At 42.5% G+C, this 27145-nt stretch overlaps 2 protein-coding genes across 9 annotated transcripts in view; one reads left to right on the forward strand and one right to left on the reverse strand.

Annotated features, from left to right (window-relative positions):
• Positions 1-15464, reverse strand: part of LOC120506721 (prolylcarboxypeptidase) — a 32945-nt gene extending 17481 nt beyond the window's left edge. The window contains exon 1 of the mRNA XM_039718659.1: positions 15212-15464. Within this exon, the coding sequence (XP_039574593.1) occupies positions 15212-15337 (126 nt within the window). The 5' untranslated portion in view covers positions 15338-15464. The remainder of the gene's footprint in view (positions 1-15211) is intronic.
• Positions 15465-15745: 281 nt separating this feature from the next.
• On the forward strand, positions 15746-26922 carry DDIAS (DNA damage induced apoptosis suppressor). Of its 8 annotated transcripts, none has more exons than XM_039718492.1 (7): positions 15746-16017; positions 17983-18111; positions 18864-19025; positions 20130-20247; positions 22022-24395; positions 25074-25235; positions 25585-26922. In XM_039718492.1, exons 2-6 carry the CDS (start codon positions 17999-18001, stop codon positions 25202-25204), a joined length of 2898 nt encoding a protein of 965 aa, XP_039574426.1. In that variant the 5' UTR covers positions 15746-16017; positions 17983-17998; the 3' UTR covers positions 25205-25235; positions 25585-26922. The 8 variants fall into 8 exon arrangements, with proteins under 8 accessions (XP_039574426.1, XP_039574427.1, XP_039574430.1 ...); XM_039718493.1 differs by having other exon boundaries at positions 25074-25231; XM_039718496.1 differs by having other exon boundaries at positions 22022-22690.
• Positions 26923-27145: the final 223 nt, after the last annotated feature.

Raw genomic sequence — 27145 nt, forward strand, 5'->3', positions numbered from 1 at the left:
AACAGCAGGAGCAGATGAGGTCTGTGCATGGTGTGGACAGACAAGAGAGACAAAGTCTTTGCCTTCAATAAGTAACTTCAGTGACTGCTTCCAGACCCAAATAAAACTATTTTAAGTACTTTCACAGTTTTCCGCAGGGAGGCCATTTGCTCCTTACTCATAAGTACATGGTGATGCTATCATGTGCATATTTCAGGGCTCTTTTACTGAACTTCAGTACTGCCGACACATGCTGGGCTTGTTTGACACTGACAACTCACCTGCACAGCTATTAATTTTAGTTTCACCTATTAAGAATGATTCAATGCAGAAAGGCAGAACAAGGTCAGCAACTGAAAATGTCTCTGGTCATAAGACCTTTGGACAATTAAGGAGAGCAATCAGTTAAGGCAGATCTAAAAAGTCACTACATAGTTGATAAACTCCAACACTGTTAGAAAGCACAAATAACACATCTTTTTGTTCCACGTCTGTTTGTAAATGGGAGAAATTCTTTTTCTATTTAAAATTTCTTGTTAGGCTGCTTGCCAGAGATAGGAAAAACAGGCCCATGTGTCCTGCTTGCCTTTTATGGAATCATCTAAAATTAAATATTTAGATTTAGAACTTGATTCTGCATCCTTCCTGCCTGAAGCCAGAGTGCCAGCTAGAGGACTACTCCCCAAAAAGTATTCAACTTTCCTAACTACAAAGATATATACCAGTGCAGGCAACTTAACATGCAACAGACAAAAAAGAGTGCAGAGGGAAAACCAATGCAAAAACAAAACAAAACAAAACAACCTAACAAAAAACAAAAAAACTAAATAAAATTAAAAAAAAAAAACAAAATCAAAAACAAAAAACCCCACCAAAAAAAACCACAACAAAAAAAAAATTTTTGATACCAGGCTGATCTTATCCAATGGGGCATTGTGCAGAACAGATTCTAAACTGTTCCTATTTCACAGGAGCTAGAAAATTAGAGTGATACTCCAACATGCACATCTTTTCCCTAATTATGGCTGGTTTTCTTTAGAGATGTGATTTACTGGAGTTTTCCTCTGATGTGATCTGCAAATCTACTTCCCCAAAACAAACGGCAAAATTACAATGCTCTAGCGAGTCTGTCTTTCAAAACTAAGAGGGAGAAAAATACAGGAATTTAAGTTCTCTTTTGGTGATTTTAGTAACCATGTTGATCAGAGTCATGATCCTCTGTCTTGACACTGACATGCTGCACACTCCCTCATTGCCATCAGCCATGTTATTCTTTCCCATTCCTCCCTCAATCTGTAGAAATTTGATACTCCCACAACAGCTAAATTGCCTCTGTTCATCATACTCACAGCACATGCAACCATTGACACATTCAAGATCCCAGGCAGAACAAACACAAATCCAGACTTCTCCAGGGAAAAAAAAAAAAATCACAAGTAGCTATTATTCAGCTTAAAAGAAGAAACTCCTCTAGTTCTAGATGATGGGGCTTCGTACCTTGTATTAACTTGTCTTTTTAAGGGTAAGGCATAAAACATGAGTAAAAAAAAAATCCAAACCAAACCAAAATCTAATGTTTGTTAGGCACTCAGAAAACAGTGTCACAAATGCTGGTTATTGCCAAGAAATTCAAAGAAATTCTAAATCTAGAACATCAAAACACCGCGTGCAGGTATCCCAAGGAATATCTTCTCACAAGAGTAAAAACTGTTAAAATTTTCAACATAAGTAAAAAAAAATCCAAACCAAACCAAAACCTAATGTTTGTTAGGCACTCAGAAAACAAAGTGTCACAAATGCTGGTCATTGCCAAGAAATTAAAAGAAATTCTAAATGTAGAACATCAAAACACCACGTGGAGGTATCGTAAGGAATATCTTCTCACAAGAGTAAAAACTGTTAAAATTTTTCAAGCCAGAGAGAAGAAGCCCAAGAATCAATACAAAATTGTGCGGTGAAAGGTTTGGACACCCAGGGAAAGCTGCAGTTGAGGAACAGCAGATGGAGCTGTTGTGTAGCCAAAGTGCAGCAGGAGCGTGCAGGGCTGGGCACAGGGGTGCACAAGGGTCTCAGTCAAACAACTGCTTTATCTCACCATTCTTTATAGACCAGGCATGCAAACGGATAATAAACTCCAGCAACTACGTGACGCCTACTGTAGTACGAAAATCAAACAGGTATTTTTATAGCTTTTTTCCTTAAGCAGATGTCATTAAAAAGTTTAACCAGAAAGGCTTTTTCCCCAGTCTTACACAAATGAAGATAAAAGCAATGACTTTTAGAAACAGACTAAAACAGCAAAAAGGGGAAAAAAAAATCTGTTTAGTACACATTTAAAATACCTAACTGCTGGCTAAAACAATGGTAATGGTATACCAGCAGATACATGGTTTTTCCAATTACAATTTTCATAATTACAACTGTGTCCGGGATGTCAGCAGTAAGTACAAGGTCCTTAGCAATCCTAAACAATTTTTAAATTGGCCCTGCTTTGTGTGGGAGATTTGAAGAGATGATGGCATAGTTCACTTTAAAACAAAACTATTCTAGAATTAATGCAAACCAGTTACTCAGCCCAAAGTTCTAAGCTTCTGTAAACAGGACTATGTGTCAAGTTTGATAAAAACAACAACACAGTCATGATCAGTGATGCAACAGAAATGTTTTACAGATGAAAGTATGATCTACTGACACAAGAACAGTCATTCTGATACTAATAAGAGGAAGGATAAAATTAGAAAAAGCAGCACTGAAGCTCATAAGTTATGAATAAGTTTTTAAGAGAAATTCTTGTCAGCAGAGGCAGGCAGGATGGCAAAGTGAACACAAATTTCAGTTTCACATACAAAAAACCTTTGTGAACAATGCTTGATTAAGAAAGCCTCGTATTTTCCTGCACACCTTTGAATCCAAAGACTCACAAAGCATTTGGGGAAAATAAAAGCAAACATACAGCAGATGGCTTGGAGGCAGGCAGCTCTGATGGAAGTCTGTAGGCGCTACCCAAGGCAGGGCTGCTGACAAACATCAGTGGGCAGCACAAGGCATTGAGCCCATGAGGATGATGAGAGCACCAGACTGAAGGATCAAGTCAGCAGCTTCGATCCTTCAGCTCAGAGAAACTTTCTACAGAGAAGTGCAGCTCATCAGCTCAGGGTGATGCACCTTCCCCAGACTGGTTTACTGAACAAACGCACACTGGGAGGAACAGTGCCCTGGTGCCTTCTGTTTGAACTATGGAGCACCTTTCTGTATCTTTATCTTATAAGTGCACATGTACCATGTGCTTTTGCTAAACTCTCAAAGATTACTTATCTCAAGGTGGGTTTTTTGTAATGTGCTTTTTTGCTATTTTAAAAGTCCATTTAAAATAAAACAAGCCACTCTGTCACACATCTCCCCTGGGGAAGAGACAAAAAAGGCTCAACAGATGTTAGTTATTGTACAGATGTTAGCCTGCTTAATGTACTTCTGGAAGTATTCAGGAACTCAGGCAATGAGTAGAGTACAAAGACAAAACAGGACATGTGGGCTAAAACCCACTTCCTTCTCAGCAGCACCTTAAGGTCATCAGTAACTACAGAGACAGGGCAGCAAAGCCAAGCCTTTACTAAAAAAAGACTATAATTCACGGGGCAGTTTTTAACCAAAAGCATCTAATACCATTTGAGGTGGTAAATCAGCATCTGCTGGTTTTATGCTTTTGAGTTTCTGGCAAGATTGTGAGCGTCTGAAAGCCTTTCTATGATGCCTTGAATTTTAATCCTCTATGCAACAGCTTTGTTTTCCCAAATTGGATATTTCATGTGAAATCAAGCCAGTTGTTTTACTGGTGAGAAGCCAGGAGATATAAAGTTGTGCTTTACTCTCCACATGTCCATGGAGCAGTTTTGAGGGCTCATCCTGTCTGAATTATTTCCTGAGGACAGGAAGATACAGGATAGCCTGAGGATATCCTCCTGTGTGAACAGCAGTGTAGAACTCAGACTCCTTGGGATTTCACTGATGTGTATCTATTCCTGCTTTTACTCCTGATGGGCTGTGAGGGACTCCAGTTCAATCAGCTGGCCCTATTAGTTTTGTTTCCTCTTATAACCTTTGCTTCCCCTATTCAAATTTGAAGTTCATTAGGGCAGGGACTTTCTTGTCAAGTCTGTATAACAAAGGAGGAGGGGGTGAAGACAGATTTTGTTGACACTGCCAGGATTGAGGTTTCATCCTACCAGTAACTGCTAAGATTCCCTGTTTGTCCCTGCTCAGTGCAGGAAAGGGAGGGGGAAAAAAGACCAAAAAAAAGTCAAGCTTAGCTTTGTTTCATATTTTGAATTTTAAATGCAAGGACTGAGGTGTTTCCTTGCTTTCAAGGCTGATAGTTGTGCAAGGAACAGCAGAGACTGAAGATTTGGACCCCTCTGTTGAAATGCATATTCATTTAGTGCTCTGTGGAAGAGCAGGGAGATGTAAACTGCACCTCTTTGAATCAGGCTGTGTATCCCACTATCTGGAAAGTCTCAGACAAAGAATACCAGAAATTTAAGAGAAAGGATCATAGCTTAGAATAACTGCTTAGGCTGGAACAACACCTTTAAGACTGAGTCCAACAATTAATCCAGCACTGACAAGCCCACCCCTAAACACATCCCCAAGAAACCACATCCACACAGATTTTGAACACTTCCAGAGGTGGCAATTCCACCACTTCCCTGGGCATCCTGCTGCAGTGCCTGACAAGCCTTTCAGTGAAGATTTCCTGCTATCCAGTCCATACCTCCCCTGCTGCAACTTGAGGCCGTTTCTTCTCATTCTATTGCTTGTTACTTGAGACAGAAACCCACCTCCCCACAACTTCCTTTCACAAAAGTTGTAGAGAGCATTAAGGTCTCTCCTCAGCCTCCCTCTCACCAGACTAACACCCAGTTCCCTCAGCCAGCCCTCATCAGTTTTGTGCTCCAGACCCTTCCCCAGCTCTGCTGCCCTTCTCTGGACACGCTCCAGCCTCTCAAAGTCCTTCTTGCAGGGAGGGAACTGAACACAGGATTCAGGGTGAGGCCTCACCAGTGCCCAGTACAGAGGACAATCCCTGCCCTGCTGGCCACACCATTGCTCATCCAGGCCAGGATGTCACTGGCCTTCCTGGCCACCTGGGCACTGCTGGCTCCTGTTCAGCTGCTGTCAGCAGCACTGCCAGATCCTTTTACCCTGGGCAGCTCTCCAGCCATTCTTCCCCAAGGCAGTAGCACTGCCTGGGGTCGTTGTGACCCGAGGGCAGGACTGAGCACTTTGCCTTGTTGAACCTCATACAACTGGCTTCAGACAATGGATTCAGCTTGTCCAGATCCCTCTGCTGGGCCTTCCTGCCCTCCAGAAGACCAGCAGCTGGATTTAACCCCACTCACCGGGCTTAGCTATCCAGCCAGTTTTCCACCCAGCAAAGAGCACGTTCATCCAAGCCAAGACTGACTCTGTCATGGTCATTTTCTACAAGCTCCATAATTCAGAGGTTTTGTTGACCAGATTTAATTTTATTTGTTAATCCATCACATTTACCAAACCATATGGATCACAACAGACATGCTTTTTGACTATTTATAGTTTCCAATTTCTATTCAACTACTGCAATGGTCTAGTGCAAGAGTTACTAAGATTTCCTTGACTATAATGAGCTTCCAGCCAAACATGCCCCCAAAGCAAATGCAGGCTTAGGATCCTTGTAATAGAAAGAATTTATCATTGCAACTGTGTCCTTGAGAGTACACTGGTCTTTGATAACACACATGGGTTAGTGACAACCCTGGCAGTGTAACATTACAGATGGACTTGATGAATTTAAACATCTTTTCCAGCCTAAATGTGTTTATGATTCTACACTTCATGTATCTTTCTGAAGCTTCTCTTATGATGCAGAAATCACAGCACCTGCTCTTCTGATGATGTTTAAGGAAGTCTGATTTTTAGCACTGATTTATCTCTTCAGTGATTAAAACACATGAACAAGGAAAACTTCAGACAGGAACTCTACTCCTGTCCTGAGTCACACAGTTTGGACAGGCACTTGAAAAGACCAAAGAAAATTTAAACAGCTACAGGATATGCTGTAGGAAAGCACCAGGGTACTCAGGTCAGCCCTTGTTAGAAACAAACAGTACATGATGAAAGGTTATTTTTATGTCGGAAGCCCAACCAGTTAATGAGAACACAAACAAATTGATTTCAACTTCCACAAACCATTAATAGTTTTGTGCTGCAATTGAACCTTCAGATTCTGCTTACCATGTAAAGATGAAGTCCATAAACACGTTTAGGCTTTAAAATCCTCCAGCAGACACAGTGAAGATGCTGTTCTCTGTTAAAACTCCTCCATTTGGAAGGAGAACTACCACAGGCACTACCAACATTTTCTGTCCCAGACTTGAGAGTCACAAAGCTCCAACATAAGGGGGAGAATGGGTGACCAAGGCAGGAATCTCTTCAATCAGCTTTACTGCTGTCACTCCTTAACCAGTCTCCATTCTCCTGCCACCTGGTTCTTTTCAGAGCAATGCAGAGGCTTGTGCTGCTCCGACTCCACCAGCTACACAATTCTGCAACTAACTACTATGGCAGTAAACGCCCCACATGTTCACATCATTGATTTGATTCAAGGTATTATTTTCCTGGTGATATTCTTCCACAGGACAAGGGATGGGGCAAGGCATGGGGAACAACCAACTCACAACGAGCCCTTCTTCACAACGTGTGATTTCTCAAGGCTGAAAAAAGAACAAAGATGCACTACACCAAGAACACTACAGCAAGAGCGAAGTTACCCTTTGCAAGGTCTCTCAGACCCCTAACAGGCTAAGGCCACTAATTTTTTCCGTGTGCCTTCCAGATTGAATTACAAATCCATCACATTCAGAGGATTAACTTCAGAGGAGAGGAAAAAATTGGATGTGAAATGTCAATATGTCACAGATTAAGCAGCATAAAAGCATTCCAGGCTTTTTAGGAGTGACCTAAAGTTCTGTGTAGGACTAATTGCTTAAGCAAAAGAATTTGCAAAGTTTCATCTTCTCGGATGAACATGGTTCTTATTTGAAACACTTCCTCAATTTTTCTTTTTTGTTTAAAGACACAGGGAATAAAAGCATTTCAGATCTAGGATAATATTTTTACTTAGTCAAATTAAATATTTAAACCAGCTCTACCCCTCCCCCCAAAAAGGTCTAGAACTGTCTACTTTCCTAAACATTTTTAGAAGGTTTAATCCAGGTTGCAATTGTTTTATTTCCCAGATTTTCACAACTACAAATAAATTTGCTTTATCATTCTCCCAGACATAGTTCAACCACTATTATTTGTATTATATTTTCTATTGCTAATCCTAGAAAAGAGGATCCAAGGAAGTAGAGATAAACAATGACAGCAAACAGGAAAACTGTCCTGTCATCTATCCAGATAATATCCTAATTAGGCAGAGCACAGACTAAATGACAACAGCTCAGTGCAGAGATGGCAATTTATCAGTATTAAAATGCTAAATGTTTCATATGTGCCACTGTGGATCATGCATTTAGCAGCCACCAATTCTGATCAGCACTGAGGTGGGGGGAGAGAAAATGCCACAAAAGAAAGCAGGAAAGCAGCAATTACTTCTACAGCCCTTATGCAATAGCAGAAATACCACGTAGCGACTGCTACTCTGGCAAGCTTGCAACACCAAGGAACAACTTCTGCTTGCAGGGCTGCAAGACGTTGGTAGACAGGATGATGGGGAAACCAGCAGCATTCAGGGAAATATCATCTGTGGCTCCCTGCACCACCAAGTGTGTCCATACTGGTAATCAGAGGGAAAGGACATCACATAGTATCACGGCTCCATGGTATCCCATGCAGGTAGGCTTTTCAGTGAGCCATCTCCTCTGCAGGAAAGAGTCGCATCTCAAATTTCACTCTACAAGCACCTTCTCCAGCTAATCTTCACATAACCACTTTGGCTTCAAGCCTGACACAAGGGTGAACTTGTACATAAGCTCTGTATCTTGGCTGCAGATGTGAGCAATGGAAAAAGCTGTTACATCAATTTAAAGTTAAAAACAACAGCTCACAAGGATCAGAAGCTCTGTTCTGTGCTCACTGTGTGTGTTTAGAGAACAACAACCACACACAGCACACCTGACAGCAGCATTATAACAGCATCAAATATCAGAACACACTACATGCATGCTAGAGCTGAACGAAAGCATGAGTCAAACTAATAATTTTAAATTAAAAAAAAGAAAATTATCCCATTACACCACAGGCAAAGGCTATCCACTGACTGTGCTTAAAAAAAATGCAACTCCTTCTGTGTTTATTTAATTCTCTGAATTTACATACCTGGAAAACAAAGAAATTAACCATTTGCAAGTATTAGTAAGATGGCCCAGTACAGCCTGGTTTACCCCACTAAATTTCTTATAAGCTTCAGATATAAAATCCAAATACAGGATGTATGAAATAAACCAATAAATTTGTTTTTTGAAAGCCTAAAATGTAATAATCAAGTGTGACTTTTGGTCTCTCACCAACTTGGCAAAATGCTACGAATTATCTGCACGATCTACAACTTCTTACGCTGATGGCTGGTCTTGATCTCCTCAAAGTCACATGAATAGATACAGAACTCATTAGTATAAAATTTCATTTTGAACTTCATTTTCCTCCATATCTCCCCACAAAAAAAAAAAAAAATCAGCTGTGAAACTCTGCTTCAATTTTTAATTATCTGCACGATCTACAACTTCTTACGCTGATGGCTAGTCTTGATCTCCTCAAAGTCACATGAATAGATACAGAACTCATTAGTATAAAATTTCATTTTGAACTTCATTTTCCTCCATATCTCCCCACAAAAAAAAAAAAAAATCAGCTGTGAGACTCTGCTTCAACTTGTAGAATCTCATGGTACAAGCCAAATTCAATGGAGGTAACAGGAGTTCTCATGCACATCTGGCTTGGGAAAGGCTTGCTACTTCAGCCATAGGCAGTTCTTACTGTTTTGTTCTTTAGACTTTAATCTAGACAGTTTATCAGAAATCTTTCAGTGGCCTAGTACAGCTTTTAACAATTAAAGCTAGTGAGATATGCTCATTTTTAGTGAGACAGCAGTGATCATTGATGTTTTTTGAGTCACTAGTATTAACTGCTCACTTAAAGGAAGAGGCTGCAAGTTGTGAGGAAATTGTTTCCTGATTAATTTGAGAAGCTGATGTCTGCATTGTGACCCCACTGATAAGTAGTGCATAAAAATAAAATTTCACTGACAAGCTTTAACAAGTACTTCCCCGTTTTCCTGTTCACCGAGTAAGAGCTATTGTTTCTGGTTTATAGCTTACAGTTCCCATTTTAAATCATGCTATGAAATCACAGAGTAAGAGCTGCCAAGTACTCCTGTACTACTTGATGAGTAAAACACATTATTCCAAGTAATTCACCTCAGAGACAAACATCAGCACCACTTCTTCTCTAAACACCGGCACAACTTTTAATTGGTACCAAGGGGCTCTGTAAAAAGCACTTTGTTTTTTCCTTCACCAGAAGCCAAAGGGCTATTGTATTACGGTGCCAGGCATGAAAAACAAACCCCTCGTAACCATTCCCAACATCTGTTACTATTCTGAGACACCAACCTGAGTCACAATAAGATGCTAAATAAGATGCTAACCACAATTAAAAATTATAACCTCAACCCATCTCAGTGTCTTCCTAAGCAAGTTTCAGACCTATGATTTAAAACTATCTCATTAGATTTAAAAAACATTTATATCCATTCTAATGTTCACATTTTCAATCAGGGCTTTTATTTTCTATACTTCAGAACTTCTGTCTGTAACAGAAAACAGGGTATTAAAGACTCCTGACAAAGCCAGAAAGGATCAAATTGCATTACTTTTTAAATGTCATCACTTTGAAGCTTCAACATATCTTCCTTTTATGTACACACAATATGAAATGTGGATGCATTTCAGAGCACAAAGATTTTCATGTGAATTTATTATGAGGTACTGACATCAGTGTGAAACCTAGGAAGTTATGAAATGCAATCAGAATCCTTCTTTTGGCAGGGGTGACACAACTGACATGTATTAGTTCTAAAGACAATCTGATTGAAGGACCAGGTTCAGTAAGTTGCTGAATAAAAATTAATTTGTACTTGTTACACTGGTTCTTAGACAAATTCATAGCAGTTCACAAACTGTGATTGAGGAGAAGGGTTCCTCAGCACAGTCTCACATAGCCATCAATTATCAAATTGAGTGAAGAGACACCATGTCCACTCTCCTTTCTAAGATGAGTTTGTCACTGAGAAGCCCTCAAATATCAGCAATTTTAAGGCATCATGCTCTCAGCAGTAGTGCATACAAAGCACCACAAGTCCTCAGGCTCTGGTTTTTGTAACACTGATATGTGTGCCAAAGAAAGAGATGTAAAGGTACAAGACAAGGCTCCCCAAAAGTCAGAACTGACTGACTCCAGACCCTTCTCAGTATGCTGTAAGGTTATTTCTGCTTGGGTAAATAGAACTAGATGGGTCTTGGATGCCTCACCAAGTCATTCCAATGAATTTGAACTGTGGTCACAGATCCAGCTGCTTGCAAAGAAGCCATCCCAACAATGGTGATCCTCATACAGCTCTATACAGATCCTCATACAGCTTCTACACATCATTCTCTCTGTCAAGTTCCATTTTGGATGGATTAATTTAACACACAAATCACAACTAACTGTGTAACAGGCCTACAAAAGTCACATTAGTACCTCAGAAAAGCTATAAAGGAGATAATCATCCCTAAAACAGATAAAATTTGTTAAAGATGTGGCTGATGACACAGTTTCTCCTTCAAGGGCCATCTCCTCTTCTAGGTTTGCATGAGGTACCTTTTCACTGGGGTAATTTCACTCATACACAGGAGGAGTAGAGGGCTGAAAGACATCAGTCACTTTTGAAGGGAGAGGAAAAGAAAAAAAAATCACACCTCCAAGCCAAAATAATAAAAGTTATTAAATACATACACAGATCACCAAACAAGGTAAGATCACACTGACACAGGCACTGCTTGACTGATTTCTCAATGTTCTAGACTTTAGCCTCATCATCACAGATGTCTGACACCAAAACTGGTAAACAGGAGGAAGTTCAATGCAATGAGAACTGAACTTAACTCTGACCCTGTTATTTCCCCATTTTTATGAAAACAGACTTAAATATCATTGATTCACAGTAAAAGTTGACACTAGACCCTCAAACAATGTTACATGTCTATAGACTGTCATGCCCAGAGGTTCCAATGTGCAGCAGTAATAAATTATTCACAGTGATCAAGAAGTAACTTTTTAGGCAACAAATCATGTAAGGAATCTACTTACACTTTCAGAGTTTTCTTCTGTAGAAGTATTAAGTATTAAAAGACTTTATTTTAAGGTATTTTTAATATTAATAGGTATAAAACCATTTCCTTTGTAACAGCATGGTATTTTGCCATATTATGAAGTATTTTTTATATTGAATACTTTTTAGATAAATTATTTCAATTTGTGATGAAAACCACCAAAGAGAGAAACAAGAATCAAAGCAGGAACCTTAGCTAAAAAGAAAGACTGGCAGCAAGGAACACAAGCAGGTAATTCACGTCATAAGAAATATAATGTAAGTAATTAAACTTCAACAATCTTGAGAGGTGGCAAACTATCACCACACCTTATTTAACATGTTAATCATAGCTTTTATGTTGCACTACAGAATAACAATAATGCAATTACAAATCCCCAGACAACAGCCCTGAGTGCATGCTTTATCAGGGCTGAATTCTATCAGTTCTACGCACTGTGCTACTGGTAGCGTGTCCTGTGCTCTCCATGTGATTAGACCTCTCGTGCTACCCCTGTATCTTTCAAGTGCCAAGCAGCAGAAGTCAAATCTTTGATGAACACACCTCTCATGCTCTGTTCAACAATATTAGTAAGTCTTTGGACAAGGAAAGCAAGGATTTCCAGGCCGGTGAATGGGTTCCCTTCTTTCTGCAGCCAGTCTCAGCCAACAGGCTCTTGCTTGAAGTATGAGAGGAAGAGACAGAAGAGTGAACAAGATGTGGCATCAATATTTACAACAGGTTGTTACTGTGACTCTTCCCTCCTGTCTCTCAATACCTACCTATGTCCCAAAAGCTACAGGTCCCAACCACGCTGCAGCTCTGCTCTGCTGGCAGCTGGATGGCACCCGGGCTGCCAGGGCCAGAGCTGAGGAGAACAGCCAGGTGACACCACAGCCCACAGGTCCCAACCATGCTGCAGCTCTGCTGGCAGCTGGATGGCACCTGGGCTGCCAGGGCCAGAGCTGAGGAGAACAGCCAGGTGACACCACAGCCCGGGAGGAGACGAGGACAGAGGTGTAACACACGGTGACAAAGGGTGGCTCAGGGCACAGCACAGAATTAGTATCACTGATACTATGATAGCAATGTGCAACAACCAGTGTGCCACAACAATTAGGGTTAATTACACCACTGCTGCAGGAGTGATATCCTGGCCAACGCTGGCCACACACTGCAGAAGCTATCTGCAGAATGCTCACCATACAAGCTCTGGGGCTGTTAGAGGAGTTAATGCAGGAACACAAATCCCATATCCCGAGTGAACATGAGGCAGAGATGTTGTCAAGACACGGGAATTCCATGATTTATGCAGGGAGATCCCTGGAGCAGGAGCATTCCCAAACCATTAACACTATCTGCAGAAGAATGTAATCTCAGTGGATGGATTTCTCATTAAAATAATTCCAAATCTATCTTCCACCTCAAATGACAGGGATCTTGACCCTAAAATTATTCCATAGCTATTCAGTATAATCTTACAAAGGTTATCTGTTTTCTTTACATCTGTTCTCTCTGTGAGTGTAAATCTTCCCATTTTGCTCACTCCACCATAACTTCACCTTGTACAAAGCTGAAACAGGAGGTATTCAATCCATGTATCATCCAAGATGCCCAGCTATAAGTTGCACTAAGAGACATTTAGATAAAATATTAAAAAATAATAATTTCACTGACACAGTTATCAAGCATTGGAACAGGCTTCCCAGAGAAGTGGTTGAATCAACAACCCTGGAGATTTTTAAAAGAGGTGTAGACATGGCACTTGGGGACATTGTTTAGTGGTGCATTTGGCAGCACTGGGTTAATGGATGATCTCAAAGGTCTTTTCCAATCTAAATTATTCTAGTCTATAATGCTATTCAACCTAAACTATCCTATTCTTATTATTCTATTCTAAATTAAACACCTTCTCCTCCCCACCACTCCTCGTGCAGAGCAGGGCATGAAATTCAGACACGTCACAAGTCTGATTTTGAACAAACCAAGAGAGTACAAGGACTAGGAAAACATCCTGCTCCCTTACTATGCCTCCCCGCAGAAAGAACCATTGCCTCCCCTAGGAAACCCAGGTGCAGAACAGGGCACGCTGCAGACACTGCTCGACACACACAAGGAACTGCTGTTTTTATGAAAACCTATGAACGAAGTGGCTTTCAAGAAAACCACACCAACACTTAAAGACAACACTGCAGAGCCCTCTATTCTATCCACATGCCATGGATTTCACCAACGAACTGCTGGAGGACACAGGATGACAAAGCTCAAGTCAGTTAACAGAAATCTGTCCTATGTTCCATACTTGCCTTTTTTTCAAAAGTGGAAATGAAACCCGAGATAATTTTACTGAGGAGGTAATATAAAAGTGAATCTTTATTGAAGGGTTTCAGAGGCAGCTATGGAAAGATGTCCCCAAAAAAGCCAGTTCACAAAAGCCCAGCCCCACAGGAATGAGTACATTTTTATAGGTTTTTGGAAATCGGTATAATTATTAAAAAGCACCAATTAGGAGGCAAGCGGTGACACAATTCCCCCCCCTCCCCAGGTCAAGCCCCTTCTATGGAGGTTTCCCCTTCGGTAGTATCAGTACTTTGTCCATGAAATGTATCCCAAGGAGTTGTTCTCAACCTTGGCTCCCAGGAAGAACCAAGACAGGAGAGGAGCCTTGTGCCCCCTGGGGCTGGGAGCTCTGGAATTTGTTTTGTCTTTTTGCCTAGGGAAAGGCCATGGAAAATCACTGAGAAAACCAGCCACTAATACAACAGGCTACGGAGCCACAAGTACATGTGCGAAGACTAAGGAGAACGTATAAAATAAAAAAAGGTAAAAAATAAGTGGACAAACACCATCCAGGGGAAAGCGTCCCTGCCCATGGCCAGGGGTAAGGGGGATTTATTGAAGGGTTTCAGAGGCAGCTATGGAAAGATGTCCCCAAAAAAGCCAGTTCACAAAAGCCCAGCCCCACAGGAATGAGTACATTTTTATAGGTTTTTGGAAATCGGTATAATTATTAAAAAGCACCAATTAGGAGGACAAGCGGTGACACAATTCCCCCCCCTCCCCAGGTCAAGCCCCTTCTCTGGGGGTTTCCCCTTCGGTAGTATCAGTACTTTGTCCATGAAATGTATCCCAAGGAGTTGTTCTCAACCTTGGCTCCCAGGAAGAACCAAGATAGGGGAGGAGCCTTGTGACCCCTGGGGCTGGGAGCTCTGGAATTTGTTTTGTCTTTTTGCCTAGGGAAAGGCCACGGAAAATCACTGAGAAAACCAGCCACTAATACAACAGGCTACGGAGCCACAAGTACATGTGCGAAGACTAAGAAGAATGCATAAAATAACTTAAAAAAAAAAAAAAAAAAATTCATTACTTTTTGCTACATAATATATCTTGAGAACGTATAAAATAAAAAAAGGTAAAAAATAAGTGGACAAACACCATCCAGGGGAAAGCGTCCCTGCCCATGGCCAGGGGTAAGGGGGAATTAGATGGACCTTCAGGGTCTCTCCCAACCCACACCATTCTGTGATTAAAGGAACAAAACAACCCGGACGCGGCTGCGGCTCGCCAGCGCGATGTGCGGCGCGCAGCCCCGCGCTGACACGGGCGCGGGAGTGCGAGACAAAGAGAGCAACCCTTTAAACACCGCACCCAACCGAACACCCACGGCTCGGAACCGTCCTCCAAGGAGAACCGGCATTCCGGGGTTTTTTGGGTTGCCTTTTTTTTTTTTTTTTTTAAAGCCTGCGAATAGTCGCGTCCCGCCTGCGGCTCGGGGGAGGCTGGTGACAGGGGAAGGTGCCCCAGCTCCCCAGGGAGCTCCCTCCCCTCACAAGGGCTCCCACCTGCTGGCTCAGGTAGCGCGTCAGGTAGCGGCCGGCAGGCAGCGAGGCGCTCCGGCGGCGGCGCAGCGGGGCGGGCAGGGCGCCGGCCGCGCCGAGCAGCGGCAGGAGCAGGAGGAGCCGCAGCATGGCCGGGGCGGCAGGGGCGGCGAGGCCCGTAGGACCGGCGGGGGCAGAAGCAGATACCGGGCCGGCCCTGCCGCTTTATAGGGGCCCGGCTCCTCCGCCCGGGGCTGCCCCGCGCGGCCCCGGGGGAGCGGCGGGGCCCTGGGGGCGGGGCCAACCTACACGTGCAGGGGCGGGCCCGAACCAGCGGCGCCTTCCGATTGGCTGCCGGCCGGCCGTTGGCTCGCGCGCGCCTTCGCGATTGGCTGAGGCGGCTTCCATAGGTGTTTCGGCCGCGCGGCCCGAAGCACGTGACCCGCCCGTCTCGCCGCTCCGACATTCTCGCTTTGTGATTGGCGGAGAGGGGCCGCTCTGCCCCCCCGGGAGCGCGTGGCGATTGGCTGAGCGCCGCCCCGCCCCGCCCCCGCGGCGGCCCTCAGCGGCCTCGCTTCCGCCGTGCCGCTCTGCCCCCAGAGCCAGCGCTGCGCCCCGGCCCGGCCCGGGAGAGTGGAACCAGCCCGGCCCCGGGGAGCTGTCCGCCTCGGGCAGGCTCAGGGGTGCCAACGGGAGCGAGATGTGTTGACGTGCTTTGGTTTTCCTTAGGGAGAGCGAGGCCGCGGCATCGCCAGAGGGCAGCAGGAGCCGCGCCGCGGGAAGGCAGCGAGTGCAGCTGCAGGGCTCGGATTGCCCGGCCGGGCGCTGAGGTTTGCGTTGTTTGGTGTGTTACAAAAAGTTCAAGTGAAACTGAGCTGGTCGTGCCGACCTCTCTCAGTCTGCCTCCCGGTAGTGAGCTCGGCGTTTCTTCCAAAGGGAAATCGAGGTGGAGATCCTGAGTCTGGTTGCTCTTGGCAGAACCTGTGTGAGCACTTCCACGCTGTGCTTTATCTCCCGTATTTCAGTTTAGTACTTGCAGTGTTCTCTGTTTTCTGGAGTGTGCGTTAGGGTTTTTTTGTTTTGTTGTGTATTTTTTAATGTCTCATAAAAGTGCAGGTAACAGGAACTACATAAACTTTGTTTCTGGAGTTCTGCGTTGAAAACGGGTGGGAATGAAGCACGTGCTAGTTTCTCCAGGCCCACCATTTTGGGCAATAAAAAAATCAGACTTAACTTTATTTCTCCTTTTCTGTATATTGATGTGTTTTCCATGTACTTTTTACTGTTATCTTGGGCTAAAACAAAATCTTTGTTACTCAAACAAAATAGTTCCCTTTTGGTAAGAGTTGAGGGCATGCACCATTCAACATACTGAGTCAAATTAGTTTCTATTAATATGTATGTTCTGGAAAAGTGGGGTTTTTCTTATTTTCTTTGGTCCCCTATTACAGCTTTTCCCTTCTCCTACCCCCATTTTCCAGATGTAGGGAATACTGGGATTTTTTTTTTTTTAATCTGAACTACTTAGAGGCAATGAGTTCAGTCACTCACATTTTTCCAGTACTCAGTGTTACAGAACTTGTTTTTACCAGGATATGCTGAGAAAGGTGTTCCAAAGGGCAAAGGAGCAGCCTGTAAGCTTAACTTCCTGGTGGCAAAATATGAACAAAACATCATTGTTGATCATAGAATGTGGGATTTTTGTTTTGACCTGTAAAAGCCATACTTGAGTCTCTTCTATCTCTTTGGTCTTTTGCCTCTCAGAGAGAGTTTTGGGATGAGGGTGTGGAATTCCCTTCCTATTCTGCAGTTTATATCAAAGAGATATTTATATTTAGCTACAGCTGTGATAAAAGAGCTTGTGCACATACAGACTTTTAAGGAGTCGTTTGATTGAGCTGTAGAGAGCATTTTGGCCATTCGAGTTGGAGCTCTGTGCTTTGGGATTGGCTGAGCCCCAAGTGACTTGGTCTAGTGGAAGGTGTCCCTGCCCATGGCACTGGGGCTGGAGCTAGGTGATGTTTAAGGTCCCTTCCAACCCAAGCCTTTCCAGGATTCTGTGATTGCTGTCTACATTTTTTTAACATCTGCTGAGAAAAAAAAAAAAAAAGTTGTCTGTCTAAAATAGTGGAAGTTTCCTAAAACTTGATGTTTTGGGCAGTATAGTATAATAAAGCCAAAATAAATCTGCAGGAAATAATACTGAATAAAAATACTGAATACTGAATAAAGATAATTTAATTCCTATTTATTTAAATGTTTAGTTCATCATTTATTTGTCAAATTTGTGCAGCCTCTGTTGACCAGGAGCAGGAGCTGCCCTTTTAGCTCAAAGCGCATGACATAGGAGCAAACATCATTGCTGTTGTGAGCCTTTTTCAGGATTTTCTGAGTAACCTCTCCAGGTCATTGGTGGTGAAACATTTCTAGAATTACAAGTGCAGAATCACTTCAGTTTTTAACCCCATGTTGTGACTTCACTCTAAATTAAGGAAAATAATTAGAAAGCTGCTTCCTGCAATGCTGTGCCCAAGGATAATTCTGATAAAGATTTCTAAAGGCAAGTGAGAATTTGCATGATCTGTGTGCAAATGCCATGAACAGTTCCTTCATATTGCATAACTTTATCCCTTTTTTATTATTTTTAAGAGCTAATTAATAGAATTTCTCTTTTCAAAAAGAGATCATAATTTCCTGAAGGTTGCTGTTCAAAATGTTAAAATAACCCAACTGAAAGCAGTTGAATTTAACACCTCATGAGAACTCTTCTAACCATTTCAACTTACTCGTTTCAGGTGATGCTGTGAGCACATGAAGAGTGTGCAGGGACTCTTGGCTGCCTCTGTGATTTCCATCCAGAATTCCTGCTTCATCTATCCTGCCTGTCAAAATTGCTTTTCCAGGCTGATACTGGATTCCAGGAGGTATGTCCTGTTTTGGGAATCATGTACTGATTTCCATTAACTTGGGGCTGTCTGTTAGCTGAACACTAAACAAAGTGGTGAAAATCCAGCCCCTCCAGACCAAATCCTGATTTTATTTTTTCATCTCATTCTACATGTGCAGTGCACCTGGTAGTCCTGTATGCCTCTTCACTGAGTGCATGTCCAGAAAGGGATGAGCTTTCTTTTTTAATTGCAGTGGTGGGTGAAATCTCTGACACACAGAAGAACAGTAAATCAATGAATGTCAGCACTAAATGGAAAGAGCTGACTTTGTAAAACAAGGATATCTGTTGTTTCAAATACTGAAGTACAAAATAACAGTGCTGTCTCCTGATTATTTTTTAAACCTAGGTATTTATACTCAAGCTGTAGGAAGAAAAATCCCAAACCAGAATGAAATGTGAGAAAAATGCGCGCAGGAAATTCAAAATTGCACCCCAACAATATCTCAAAACCCACTGTCCCTTCAATTTCACAACAGGCTAGCATTTAATAAATCAGTGAAAGAAACCAGAGGCATTCTGTCATAACACACACATCTTGCTCTGAGCCTTTGGTAAGATTAATGCCTCAAGGAGTAAAGAATAAGGAAAAAATCTTATAGTTTTTAATGGAATATTTGATACATTATAGTAGTAATATTTACGGCTGCAGATAAATTCTTGCCTCAGCAGTGATGAACAGAAGTTCATCTATTCAATCTTTTTTATCCTTCTACTGTCTTTTGTCAGGTTCATCTGTCTAAAATGTGGCTGCACAGGTGAAGCTAAAGATGCAAGCTACAGATATAGATTGTCCCTAAAGATTGCTGACACTAATGATTTGTTTGACATCACTGTTTTTGGAAGTTGCTTAGATCCATTCTTTGGGGTCACCGCAGAGAATCTGCAGAGGTAAGGAATAGATTGTCTGACCATATATCTGCTGCTATTTATTCAGCCTAAAAAAAAGCTGCAATGAGCCTAGATGGTGGGAAGTAACTGCTGAAGTGCTCCCTTCCAGCATTTTCTTGGTACCCATCACCTTGAGAAAGTGTGGAAGTTTGTTTCTTCCTGAAATCTTGATGTTTTGATATGGATTACTTCTAGGTAGTAGAAGAAATCTTCCACTTGTCTATTGAAGGCTGCTACTACCTGTTAAGTGAGCCTCACTGCTTGATTGGTTTGGCTTCTTCTTTGTGTCCTTTCTCCTTTTTTTTGAGATGATTGAATTTCCTTTGTTTAAGTAAGTTGGCTTTTCTAGATAGAGCCTCTGGATTTTATTTTCTAACAGTTTGAATGCACCTTGTGACTATTTGGCAGTATGACCAAAGAAGGGATTTCTTTCCTGAAGAAAGAAGGGATTTCTAAGAAAGTCTGTTAGTCCTCAGACGATGACCACCCACATTATAGGTTTCAGATATTCTAAAATCTGAAAAAACAAACAACAAAATGTGAAACTGCCAGGATGGGATATTCAGATGGATTCCCTGCTTCTTTCCCTAGTCTGTTACTTTCCCAATGCCTGGCTCAAAGATGAATTGTTTGTAGTGGCATATTAGCAGATTAATGACATGCTCATGACAAGCATTCTGCCCTACACTGCTGTACTGCTGTTAGCTGTGAAAAGCACTTATTTCCAAGTCTTACATGGATACCACCATGCTGTAAAGGCTGGGCAGGAAGGATGTGTAAGGAATAGCAGCATCTTGACCAGCATTGTACAGTCACCGTGTTGGCAGAAAAATCACAACCATGTGGGGAACACCTGAAAGTTGTGTGTGTATTAAATTTGTTCAGAGTGGTTGTTTTGCTTACTTTATCTCACTAACAAGTTAGGTGAACTAAAGAATTTAATTTATAGGTTCATGGTTTTCCTGTTTTCATTGTGAGTTTAGTTGAAGCTAGCACAAAATCTTTTCCTTACCATGTGTTCTCATTGACACTATATTACAGCTAAAATGCTACGTAAGGCTTCTTCCTCTGTTGGTCCAGTACTTCCATGTGTTTTTATTCTAGGTATATGCAAGACTTCAATCAGCTGTCAGGAGAAACAAACACAGAGTCAACTACAAGAGCATTGGTTCAAGCAGTGGAAACCTGTTTCATTGGAAAAAGGTTTATATTTGGAGTGAAGGTATCTTTTAATCCACATTATGGCCTTTTAGTGAGTTTCTGTAGCCAGTTAGGGGCATAGACTGAGTTATCAAAGCTTCATGTACAGCTTCTTTTGGGAATTTGAGAAAATATAAGGCTAGGACATGAGAAGGACTCGGCTTCTTTTCCCCAAAACTCCTGTCGTTTTGGGTTTTTTTTGAATGAGTCACATCCAAAAATCATCTTGAATGGCAGTAGTCAGCTTAACAGCTTGTCAGGGTGCTTTTTGGAGAGCCTGAGCAATGCCAGCTCCTGTGCATATCAGTAACAGCTTGGAGCCTGTAAAAAAACCATGTACGGTTGGAGCAAGAAACAGACTCCCTTTCCAAGCACTGCCCTACCTTTCCTATGCCATGTATTCTCCTTTCCAGTCTAAAATGTAAGGACAAGCACATCCCCTTGTAGCATTTTAATATTTCTGGATTTAAGAGCATTTTCAAAATGTTGTTAAAGTACAGCTGTTCACCATCTGCACTGGTGGCTCTTTTAAGTGTTGAACACACTTTGAAATATTAGTTCTTAGCAGTATTTATATAGAAACAGTCTTCAAAGTTCTCTTCAAGTGGTGCTTATGTGAGTCATTCATATGATGAAATCTGTGAATTAAATCCTACCTGGCAGGTGTTTTGCCTCTCCCACAGGTTGTATCTGAACTGAGATTTTTCCTGATGTACAGCTTATTACTGATCTTAAGTAATGGAAGTTGGAGAACTTCTTGGATTAATTTTACTTACCTGCAACCTTTGACCAGGTCTCTGGGCCTGATGCCTTGACAAATATAACTAATCCTAGATATCACCAGCCTTGTGGCTGCTCCTGCACACACAAGAGCTGAACACACATTCAAAGACTTTGCTCAGACCTTGGCTGTAGACATTTCTGTATAGTTGTGTTCAGCTGTTGTATATGTCCCAGATAATACTCAGAGTCAGCATAAGATACTTTTAAAGACTTACCTACGAGGATGTTATCCTTGGCTAACAGCCTTCAGCCTTAAACCTTGCACAGACTGAGGGAGGAGGAGGGTTATTGGAGATAACTATATCTGCTTTTTGGCCTCTGTGGCTTTGCCAGACCTTGAGGGGTACATGAGAAAGGGTTTATCCACTTCTTAAAATATGAGCTAATTCACTCTCTGTTTAATGTCGTTTTTCACCTGTAATTTCAGTGTAGAGAGAAGCAGGTTTTATAAAGAATTGCAGTTGAAGCTCCTTTGAAACACTGCTCTCTGAAAAAATCAGAGCAGATAAAGGTCCTAGCTTATTTCCCTTTCACGGATGTAGTGCACAGAAAGTACCACGCTGGCTTTGGCAGCTGAGCTGCCAAGTCAAGTGTCTGGTACCACAGTGCTTTGTTTCAAGTGCTGCCCAGTGCCTCCTGCATAAAAGCAAAGCACTGGCCTGAGGCTGCCAGCCATTCACACTGAACTGCACTAGAGGAGGCCCGGAAGCATTCAGTGCCCTAAAGGGAGGAAGAAATTTTCTGTGAAGTCCTTTCTCAGAGTTCTTGGTTGTTTTTCCAGCTCTGAAATTTGTAATTGCAACAAGCAAAGAACCTTTCACTGTGATGCCCTTTACAGCCTTTGCCAGGGTTTATTTCCCAGGGAGGGCCTTGTGTGACAGGCTGTTTTGTATTCTCTCCCCTGCAGATCCTGACAAAAAGGGAGATCTAAATTTACTCCTGACTTGAAAGACATGTGTTAATATTTTTTTCTTTAAGTTGATTGGTTTGTTGTTTTCTTTCCCCCCACCCAGGTTTGTGCAAGGGAAGTTGGAGGCCATTCTGCTGCCAGCAGCACCTTGCAGAAGTGTTCCAGAATTAATAGAAGTACAAAAAGCCTTGTGGCGTGCCAGATCTTCCCGCCAAATGCTGCTGTTACTGGCTTCACTGTTATCAGCTGCTTAGATCGTCTCCTGCAGTCGGCAAAATTCAGGAGCTGTAAGGACAGCTCATATTTACCTGATGCGTCATCAGCTCCCGTAGATGAACCTCTCAGTGAGCTCAGCAGCTTGTCTAGCCTGAGCAGGAGCTCCTGTTTTGTTCAGTCTAGTGGCAGGGAAAGTTTTTTAGGGTGCTGGCAGCAATCCTTAGGTCTGACTTCATCTGTTGCTTGGGTAACAGTGGAAGACTTTCCCACTCTGGAAGTGGGAAAGCTGGTGAGTGAACAGCAGGAACAAGAGGAGAAGCCTGTCTCTGTAGAATTGGGCAGTGTAAGCCTCAACAATCAAACTCTTTGGGACTCACAGTTTCTGATCTCTTCTGTGAAGGAAGGGGATAAAGAGCAGGATAATGAATCGAGTTCACAGCTTAGTTGTACTGATGGTATCTCTGCAACTGATAAATTGGAGAGAGTTTCCTCTTCAAACACCAAATGTTCACATGGAAACAGTTCCAAGTTGTTACAACATCCCTTGGAATCTGAGGTAAAAAACAATTACCCAAAAACTAATAGTAGAGATTATTGTTACGCAGAAAAATCCCACAATGCCCTTGTTTGCAAGAGAGATGCCTCAGCTCCCAATCACGTAAATGTAGCTGGAGTGTCTCAGAGGGACTCTGTGCTTTGGGAAGAACTCCCATTCTCAGAAAGCCTAAATGAATTGTTAGCCAGAATAGAGGATGGCAGGAGTGTTGTAACGTCACCCACCCTTGATGCAAGCAAACTTGTCCATCTTGAAAGTAGCAAGTTAGGTGTAAATCTTAAGGAATCATATTCCAAGCAAGCTGTAGGTGATTTGCCTGCAGCCAGTGTCTCAGGGAGGCTCTTGCCACCAGCAAGGAATGACAGCTGGGAGACCACAGTTTTTGCTTGTCTTCAGTCAAATGCAAACCCTCCAAGTGATGTCTCACAATATGAATCTTCCCCTAATGATTTATCTTCAACCCTCACAGAAGGTGGAGCATCCTCACCAGTTACACCAGAGCCTTCTGTTTCTCAGAGCAGATATGTGCAGTCCAAAGAAGCAAATAATGACCCTGCAGATTCATCTTGGTCTTTTATTAGGCTGCATGGAGAAACCTCCTGTTCAAAAAAGAGCAAGACAGCCCCCTGTGTGCATTCTGCATGTGAAAGCTGTTTAGCTTCTTGTGAAAATAAAGAAAACTATTCTACACCAAGCCAAAAAACAGATCTTGCACTCACAGGGGCCCAGGTCGCTGATCCACCAATTCCCAACAATGCAAGAAGTATATATAAAAGAGAATTAAAACCATTGACAGAACTGCCAGATAATGCCTTCAAAAGTGTTAGTAGGAAAGAGCTGCAGTGGAACAACATCCTCCCTGAAGGCAGATACAATGCTTCTGCTGATCTCTTTGATGCAAGTGTAAGAGATGTGGCAAAACCTGTGGAATTCTTAAATAAATCATGTAATTCTTTAATACAGGAGGATACTTTGACAGAGAAGGTCACAGCTGAATCAGTGCTTTCTCCTGGAGGTGTTCCTTGTTACAGTTCAAAACTGAGCTCATCCCTGCCCAGGTCCCCTCATGCTTTTAGCAAGCACAGCACACCTGTAACTTACTCCTTTTGGGATTCAGAATGCAGCTCAGTTTGTGCTCAGGACTTCGTTCCTTATTCACAGTCAACTCCTATGACTAAACCTCTGCAAAAACTATGGCCTGTTGGGGAAAGAAGCTCTTTTATCACCCTCTTCACCCCTAAAAATCCAACTAAAATCCATTCCAAATGCAAGCGATCCAGGTCTTCCTTTCAGAACACTCTGCTGCAGCAGCTTACCAGCAAGGTAGTGAAACGTGAGAGACCAAGGAACAGGAAAGACAAAGACAGTGGTAGCTCTGCTTCTCAGAAGTTCCTGAGCAGCCAACTGCCTGCCAGCTTGGAGGAGTGGATCCCTGCATCTTCAAACAAAGGGCTGAAACCAACTGCATCTTTAAATTTAAAAGCAGTTAGCTGTGCTGCTGACTTGCAATCCACCTGTGGGCACACTGGCAGCAACCCTATTTCTGAAAGCAGAAAGAACGGTGAAAATGATGAATCTCTCATCCAAAATGAGAGAATAAGCCCTGGGGATAGAGCCAAGATTCTAACAACTCCTTTATCTGCAAGTGTCACCAAGACCTTGTTTTTAAATGATCCTGTCCTGAAAACTTGTTCCCCTTCAGAAGGTGAGAATCACCTCTCAGGTGGAAATTATTCAGGGGTTGTGTTGGAAAGGCCAACTGTCTGGTCCCCTGAGCTGTTCTTCCAAGCACGGACCCCTTTTACCAAGAAGCCAGAATACTAGGAAAGATACATTTCTATGCTGTGTTCTTTTTAATTTTTTTTTACTTTTGGGAAGGATCTGGTAGAAGAAAAGAGCTATTTAAAAGTTAAATTGTTGATACACCTGTCAGCATATGTCTTGCAAAGAGGAGATAGGTTCATTTTCAGACCTTTGTACCACAGAGATGAGGGAAATTAGAATTTGTAGTTACTATATTTTCTTGAAAATTAATTAGGATGTGCAATAAACACTTTTGTAAATGTGTGAGTATTGACTAGATCTCACTTCATAAAGTACAAGTAGGTGAAGTGTTTTAATGTTCACTGCTGTCTTCTCATCACAAGAGCAGCACTGGAATCCATGTCCACTCCAGATTCTTGCCTGTTGACTCTTGGGAGAAGGGCCAAGTTTTCATGGTGCCTTGTATCTGAGCCCATTGGGATCCTGTGACAGCCTTGAGCTGGGTGGAGGGGGCCATCCTGAGAGCTTGGTAGCAGCCCCAGTTTTCCTACAGTCTTTTTCAAGTTAAAGACTGCCAGTGGCAGGCTCCTGACAGTGTCTTCCCTCTCCATGTTTTTAGGTCTTCTGTATCCCAAATCCAAACCAGCTGCATTTAGGATCATTGAACAGAGAAATCTTGGATTTGCTGCTTGTAAGCTTGTACATCAAGTCCTGCAGAAGGATGTGGGAATCTGGTGGCACAGGATCTGAGCAGCCTGAAAATGCTGACATTTTGTTGTGAGTGAGTGTTTTAAGGTCCTACTGTGGCCCAAGGGGATGCACCACACTTGTAGAACCAGAAACAGACCTAAAAGTAACTTCTGCACCTTCTAATCAAATGCTTTTCCCTTGAGAAACGGGAGGGAGAAGGGTATTTGGAATCAAACAAGCTTCTCCTGTGGCTGAGCAGGATATAAATGAGGTACAGCCTCTCCTGCCAAGGGTGCAGATGTGCTGAGGCTGTGGGCTGACCCAAGAAAAAGTTACACGTGGTTATGCAGCAGGTCTGCACAGGTAAATTCCTTCTACAAAGAAGCTTTTTCAAGTCAGCATTGGTTGGTTTGGTTATTTTTTTCTCTCCTTATTTACAGTTGAAATCTAGGCACAGGTTCAAAGACTTGCCTGGTGTTGAAAGGACATGGAGCACAGCTCTGGCGATCACTGAAAGACCTTATCTCTTCTTGCTGTCCCCAGCAAGAATCTCAAGCAAACCGCAAAAGTTCCTCTGGTATTTAAGGATCCTGAAACAGCAGATGGCAGTGGAAAGAGGCACAAGATTTCTTCTGACAGGTCCAAGCCTAGAGCTCTGCAGTCCCTGAACCCTAGACATAAACAGAAGAAAAAGGAACATCTTGTTATAGCAAAGAGAGAGACAGAAAAAGAGCAGAATTAGACATCACAATTTTTAACAATGTTTAATTTATAAGCTGATGATGTTTTTAAACTGACAGAGGGGAAATTTAGGTTAGACACCTAGAAAAAATTCTTCACCATGAGGGTGGTGTGGCACTGGCACAGGTTGCCCAGAGAAGCTGTGGATGCGCCATCCCTGAAATACTTCAAGGCCAGGTTGGATGTGGCTCTGAGCAAGCTGGTGTAGTGGAAGGTGTCGCTGCCCATGGCAGGGGGATTGGAAGAAGATCTTTGAAGTCCTTTCCAACCCAAAACCATTCTGTGGTTTGGTGACCAAGGTAACCTGTGAGTGCAGTTGCTTGCTAAGTGTGGTGCCAGTGACAGCAGAGCATGGCAGGGCTGTGCTGTAAAGGACACAGGGCTCCCTGTGAAGGCCTCCTGGCACAGCCAGAAGAAGTTTTTAAGACCTTCACAAGCTGCTGCTGAGTTGTCTAGCTGAGCTTTAGCCCAGCAAATCAGGGCACCAAAACCACACCAGGGCTCCTTTAGTCAGGGTAGGGCAGGGCTCCAGGATGAGGCCAAGTGAAAAGGCCTGGACTCATACCTGCATTTACCAAGTGCTATGCCTATTGAAAAGATTTTATGTATTGCAAATAAAATCCTACTTGATGAACCCTTGGGGCAAGTGGAAAAGAAGGAAGAAATGTTGTCTGCCTGGAAATTATAAATCTGCATGGATAGCTTATGTAGAAGAAATGAAGTGAAAGACAGCATTACTCATACCCAAATCACTGAGCATGGGGAAGGCAATACAGAAAAAGGTTTTAAGGCATCATAAGACTTGAAACCAGTTTTTTCTACTACAGCACATAATAGGGTACTGCAGTTATCACTGGCTCTTTAAGCACTCCCTTGTGATGAACTGGACAGATACCCCTTCTATCACCAGGAGTTAGAGCTGATCCAAGTGAGACACCAGAGACTTGATGCAGCTGGCTGTGAAACACTGCTAGAGCTTCTACATCATATACCTGACAGCATCTTGACATGAAATGCTTGGTCCAGCATGAGTGATTTTTTTTGACATACATGACAGCATCTTGACATGAAATGCTTGGTCCAGCATGAGTGATTTTTTTTTTCAGCAGACAATTCAATCACATACTTGGGTAAGTGATAGCTTTGGTGCAGGCTGATGTGATTATAATTATAAGCTTTTACAAAAAGACTAAAGCTCAGCATGTTTAATTCTGAGGGTAATAAAACTCCTGAAAATGCACACTGGGTTTGTGATTGATT

This window comes from Passer montanus, unplaced genomic scaffold (genome assembly GCF_014805655.1).
Source record: "Passer montanus isolate IOZ18808 unplaced genomic scaffold, ASM1480565v1 scaffold4, whole genome shotgun sequence".
Taxonomy (NCBI): domain Eukaryota; kingdom Metazoa; phylum Chordata; class Aves; order Passeriformes; family Passeridae; genus Passer; species Passer montanus.

Excerpts from the sequence above, each read along its gene's own strand:
- DDIAS (XM_039718491.1), top strand. The coding sequence starts at position 17,999 with ATGAAGAGTGTGCAGGGACTCTTGGCTGCCTCTGTGATTTCCATCCAG. Across the intron at positions 19,026-20,129 it reads ACCGCAGAGAATCTGCAGAG|GTATATGCAAGACTTCAATC; the intron begins GTAAGGAATAGA and ends TTTTTATTCTAG. Across the intron at positions 24,396-25,073 it reads AACTTGTTCCCCTTCAGAAG|GTCTTCTGTATCCCAAATCC; the intron begins GTGAGAATCACC and ends CCATGTTTTTAG.